Source organism: Pelmatolapia mariae, linkage group LG3_W, assembly GCF_036321145.2.
Source record: "Pelmatolapia mariae isolate MD_Pm_ZW linkage group LG3_W, Pm_UMD_F_2, whole genome shotgun sequence".
Taxonomy (NCBI): domain Eukaryota; kingdom Metazoa; phylum Chordata; class Actinopteri; order Cichliformes; family Cichlidae; genus Pelmatolapia; species Pelmatolapia mariae.
The window spans coordinates 52,510,879-52,516,156 of record NC_086229.1 but is presented as its reverse complement, the minus strand read 5'-3'; the positions used below and the strand labels follow the sequence as shown (position 1 = coordinate 52,516,156).

At 42.7% G+C, this 5,278-nt stretch overlaps 1 protein-coding gene across 1 annotated transcript; it reads left to right on the top strand.

Annotated features, from left to right (window-relative positions):
- Nucleotides 1-1,251: 1,251 nt before the first annotated feature.
- Nucleotides 1,252-4,844, top strand: LOC134623673 (reelin domain-containing protein 1-like). Its single transcript, XM_063468707.1, has 5 exons — nucleotides 1,252-1,459; nucleotides 1,629-1,672; nucleotides 1,766-1,944; nucleotides 2,027-2,138; nucleotides 4,254-4,844. The coding sequence occupies exons 1-5, from the start codon at nucleotides 1,252-1,254 to the stop codon at nucleotides 4,842-4,844; spliced, it is 1,134 nt and encodes a 377-aa protein (XP_063324777.1).
- The last annotated feature ends 434 nt before the right edge of the window (nucleotides 4,845-5,278 follow it).

Below are 5,278 nucleotides of genomic sequence, written 5' to 3'. Positions count from 1 at the left end.
ACTCACTACTGCTCCATTCATCCATTCACATGTGAACTCTTTCCTAGGAGGACAATCTCCTAGGAAATTGTCCTCCTAGGACAGGAGGATGTACAAACAGACAAAGCTGCTTAAAAATCGGAAAAAATGTATCAAAGGAGCAAAAAAGAAAAAAAAGCAAGAAATAAACCTTATGTGCTTCTGTAAGGATTTATTGAGCTTTATTGGTTTAAATAAAAAGTATAACTGATGTAATTTTCCCATAGCCTGATATATTCAGACTCTACATTCATATTTTTCTTTCAGAATTTTGTCATCCATCCATCCATCCTCTTCCGCTTATCCTTTTCAGGATCGTGGGGCAGCTGGAGCCTATCCCAGCTGTCTTAGGGTGAGAGGCAGGGTGCACCCTGGACAGGTTGACAGTCTGTTGCAGGGCTACAGCTAAAATTATATATTAGCTATATTTGTGCATATTCATTTTTTTTTTTCTATTTTGATGAACAGCCTTTTAAGATTTTTGCGTCACTTGTTTTGGGACTTTTCCTCTCATGTTGGTGTGTTTCATGCTTTATGTCTTTGCCATGTTTTTGCACATCATCATTGATTTTTTTTTTTTTTTTTTGCATTAATTTGAATAATTTTGGGACTCAAAGTAGTCAGCACCTCTTTACAGTCACGTTTCTTTTCTTAACAGAGCTGGTGTGTCTATTTCTGTTGACTTTGCTTGTCTTTGTCCTCTTTTTTGCATCTTATTTGTGTCATTTGATGTTTACATTTGTGGTGGTTGGTTTGTTTCTGTTTGGCTGTTTTGTTTTTTAGGTTTTTGTTGTTGTTGTTTCGTGCCTCACTGTATTTTTTCTTCTGTGTTTTTCATGTGAAGTCATGTCATGTTGTGTGTTTCTGAAGTGTTTCAATACCTTTGATGTCTGTAGTTTTTTCTTTCTTTGCCTCTTTTGCGTCTAATTTGGTTTATTTGCTTCTCATTTGCCATGTTCAGTAATTTTATAACTCATTATGCATGTTCATGTGTAATAATAGGTTGATTGGTTCATACGCATTATACTTGTCTTTCTACTTTATCTCTTTATTGTCTTTTGTGATATTTGCACTATATTTGATCTCTGTATGGTGGTTTTATGTTGCATTTTTCCAACTTTATTTTGCAGTATCCAGTCTCAGTTTCTGATAAGCAAAAATCTTGTTTGCATCATCTCTCAGTTCATGAAGTGAATTGGTTGAGCTATATAAACTTTGTATTTACCTTTAGCGATGCTGTCCACCCTACACTGTTTGGGTGTGTGTGCGGTCTTATTCTTACTGGCCCCGCCCACCGCATCGTTCTCCGGTGGTGCAAGCCACGCCTCTTGTCAGGAAATGATTCCCGGCCACATCCGTGCTCACTCTCAGGACCCGCAGCACAGACATGTCACCATACGCACGTCTGCCTCTTCCTACCTCCCTGGACAGTTTATAACAGGTACTATCAGCATAATGGGCGACGTTTAACAAACCAACTAAAAACTAACAAACCTGCTGTGATATTAATTCAAATGTAGTTATTTTAATGTGGTATGTGAACTGAAGGACATTAAAACACCTTCATGATCTGTTTATATTGGCTACCTTTTGTTTTTTTGACCGTTCAGTAATGGTGCGGAGCTCTCGGGACTTCATGGGTTTCCTGCTCCAGGCACGCAGTGCAGAGGGTACCTTCAGCAAATTTGGAGGAAGCTTTGGGGTCACGCCACGGCCCAAAACCGGAGCTGGAAGTGGTGTCAGGAAGTCCGGGAGACGGGGACCGGTGCTGGTGGGCGGCTCCTGGATCCTCACACCTCCTGGCACCCACACTCTGTGCTGCCTCTCGGAGGGTGACACTGTCACACACTCGGACAAACAGCTGAAGAGAAACCTCTCGTTTGTATGGAGGGCTCCTGATTCACCAGTGGGAGACATACGGTTCTAGTAAGCCTACAAATAATTAGTTTTCACAGAATTTCAAGTTTTGTATAAGAAAACACAAAACTGAGTGTCCTCTGTTTTCCAGCATCACGGTGGTACAGTCCTACTTTGTTTACTGGGCAGGTATTGAGTCTGGACTGGTGCGTGACGCGAGTCGTAGGCTCTGGAGTGGGAGTAACACTACCAGAGTGAATGGAGTGAGTGCAATTTTTGCACTACTGCAAGACAAAGTTACAGCCCTGCCAAGTAAGCTGATTTCCATAGTTATTATGTGATGGTAAATATGGGACAAAACGCAAGCTAGTTGCTTTGAAATAGAACAATGGTTGTCTCCCTAATCGTAACTTAGCATAAAAGACAAAAGACAATCTTTTCTCTCACCTTGTTGTCTTGCAGCTCTCAGAGCCTTTAACGCATCAAAGAAAGAAACAAATGCGACAAATAGACCAGATACTACTCTCCAACTTTTTACAAGAGCAAGAACTGGACCATACAACTACAAATCTATGAAAACACCAACAGAAACAACTCATCCAGCCTTGGACAGGAGCAGCTCTGTGACTCTGGCATCCTTTGAAGTCAGTAAAAAGAAGAATATGACCTTAGAATATCATCAAACTGGTTCCCAAACACCTTTAAGATCATTTTCAGGTGTGACTGAAGAGGCACAAATTGAACCTGTTCCTCAACCTAAGGACCCCAAGAGGTCAAGTCCTTTGACAGCATCTTTCTTTTCTGCTGAGGCTACAGGGATGAAAGCTACCACCATTTCTTCATTAAACAACACAGTGCAAGCCTCAAGTAGTCCTCTTCCCCTCCTTGATCCTGTCATCCCTCTGAAGGAAAAGGAACTTCCAAAATTACATTTGCCAGATCCAAAAGCGCCTAACAAACCTGAAATAGAAGATGTCACCACCAGAAATCACTCAACTAATCACAGTTTTCATAATATAAAGCTCCTGAGACCCACAACCCAGAATCCAAAAACAGCAATGCAGGAAGAAAAAGGTTCAGCAAAGTTCAAGACCCAGAGTGGTTCAGTCCAGCCTCACAGGACTAGTGTAACTGAGTCCCAAACCAATGCAGTCAAATCAGAAATAGGCATCTGGTCTCAAAGTCCTCACTCCCAAACTTCTTCACCCAAGCCTATTAGTCATTTTGAAACTTCCATACTTCCATCCATACGTCTTCTACGGTCCCAAACTAGCAGGAGTCATATTTATCCATTTCCCTCGGCATCTTCATCCAAATTCCTTTCTCATTTCCAAACCTCTTCTCCACACTCCATTCCACCATCCAAATCTCCCATCGTTAAGTCCTTTCTCACAATATCGTCCCTTACCCACGCTGAAAACAGCCCTTTAGAACCCAAAAGTAGCCCAAAGCAAACCAGTACACCTTTCTCTAAGCTTCAAACTACAGCTACTGTCCTGAGTAGCTCTCCTCACAGTGAGTATATCAGAACATTTCTCCAAGACATGCCAGAAACTACTATAACTAAAAGTCAGGGCAAAACTAGCATTCCTTGGACAGATTACTCCCAGTCTGATATATCACCTGAAGTTTCAAGCAACTCTCCTCAACCACATTCCCAACCCGGTTTCCAAATAGGACAGAAACAAACTCCATCCTCAGAGTCTCTCTTTAACCCACTGCTCTTTACACTGAGAACTGACCAAACTCCCATACTGGACAAGGGTCAAGTGGATCTTAGGTCTGAAGCAAAGATCAGAACTACCAGCCCAGTCTTTGCTCTGCCCTCAGCCACTCCTTCCCTTTCCGCTTCAGCGTTTTCCCACCTTGACTCTTCATCTTTCTCCTTCTCCAGTACTTCGCCCACTACTGCAACAGTTAATAGGTCTACCAATTCTCCTCATTCTTCTGGAGATTTACCCCTTGTAACTATGCGTCCATCAATTAGGTCTACATTTGTCATCCCTTCTTCTTCCTTCTCGAGAAACCAACCCACAACATCACCAGCTCGTTCTGCTCTCCCCTCCCCTTCTCCAATCTCCACACCCCCTTATTTGTCATCTTCCCAACCTACCCTCACTTCCCCACAGCCATCCTCCTTTGCCTCATCTACTATACCCTATTTATATACCTCTAACCATCCATCATCAGATCTCTTGTTTACGCCAGCTCCCTTGCCTACCTTTACCTCTTCCCAGTGCATCACAAATTCAAAACATTCTTCAATTTCTTTTGTTTCTTCTACCACTTCATCTAGCTCGACCTCAGCAACTTCTTCCTCCTATCAAGGTACCTCTTCTTTTTATATCCCATCTGTAACCTTCCCGCCTACTGCCCAGGCTACCTCCTTTCACTCAGGACCCTCTCCAGCTCCCCGTCGCTCTCTGTACAACTTCTTCATGCCCTCACCTTCCCAGAAACATACTGAAGATCACACTGCATCATCTGATCCTGATCCAAGTATACACCCACCAACACCAAGAACAGACATTTATCCAAACCCCAAACCCCACCCTAACATTGAGGAAAATCTTGGCCACGAGTTGAAACCAAAGCTTCCAAATAGTGATGCTAAACATCCCTCCAGTCCTCCTGCAACTCCAGACAAGGAAGGGAAATATCCAGACATACGCAGACACAGTGCCTGGGAGCTGGGCATGCTGCTGGGCAGCTCAGCTGGTTTGGGTATGGTACTGGTGGTTGGAATAAGGTACTTGTACCGCCAGGCTTGTGGAAAACGGACAGCGGTGACCCTGAACGACCGGGAGAGAGAGTATGGGAGAGGAGAGATAGGACTGATCCACGTCCAGGAGTGTGGAGATTTGGTTAGAGTCCGAAAAATCAGAGAGAACAGCTTAGTACTTCTGGCAGAGTATGATGTACTGTCACCACCTGGAGAGAGAAATGCAGGCTGCCAACAAAGATGCTAGATACCAAAACCTTTTAAGGACAAGAAAAAAATTCCTGATTAACTCCTCCATTGTCTTTTTTTCTGATTTTATCAGCAACAGCTCCCTACTTATAAAAAGCTTCAAAAACTTGACCCTGTAATGCATTTACGGCCCTGATTAATGTCAATCAATTGCTTTCTTCACACCATTGGTGGCTGCTTCATTTGATTATGTAAATTCAGTCATTCAAATGATTACTTTGATTGTTGTCAATACAAGCTGCTTAACTTATGCCTAATCACACAAGCATAGATACAGACTGGGGGAAAAGGTGCACTCCTAAAACAGGTTATTTATGCACCCTTGTTGCACAAATATGGTGCAGCAAGGGTGCTGGACTAAAAAAACCTCCTTGTGATTGCTTTGGTTACTAGGAGATTAAATTACAGGCAACAATGGTAAACCAAATCAAC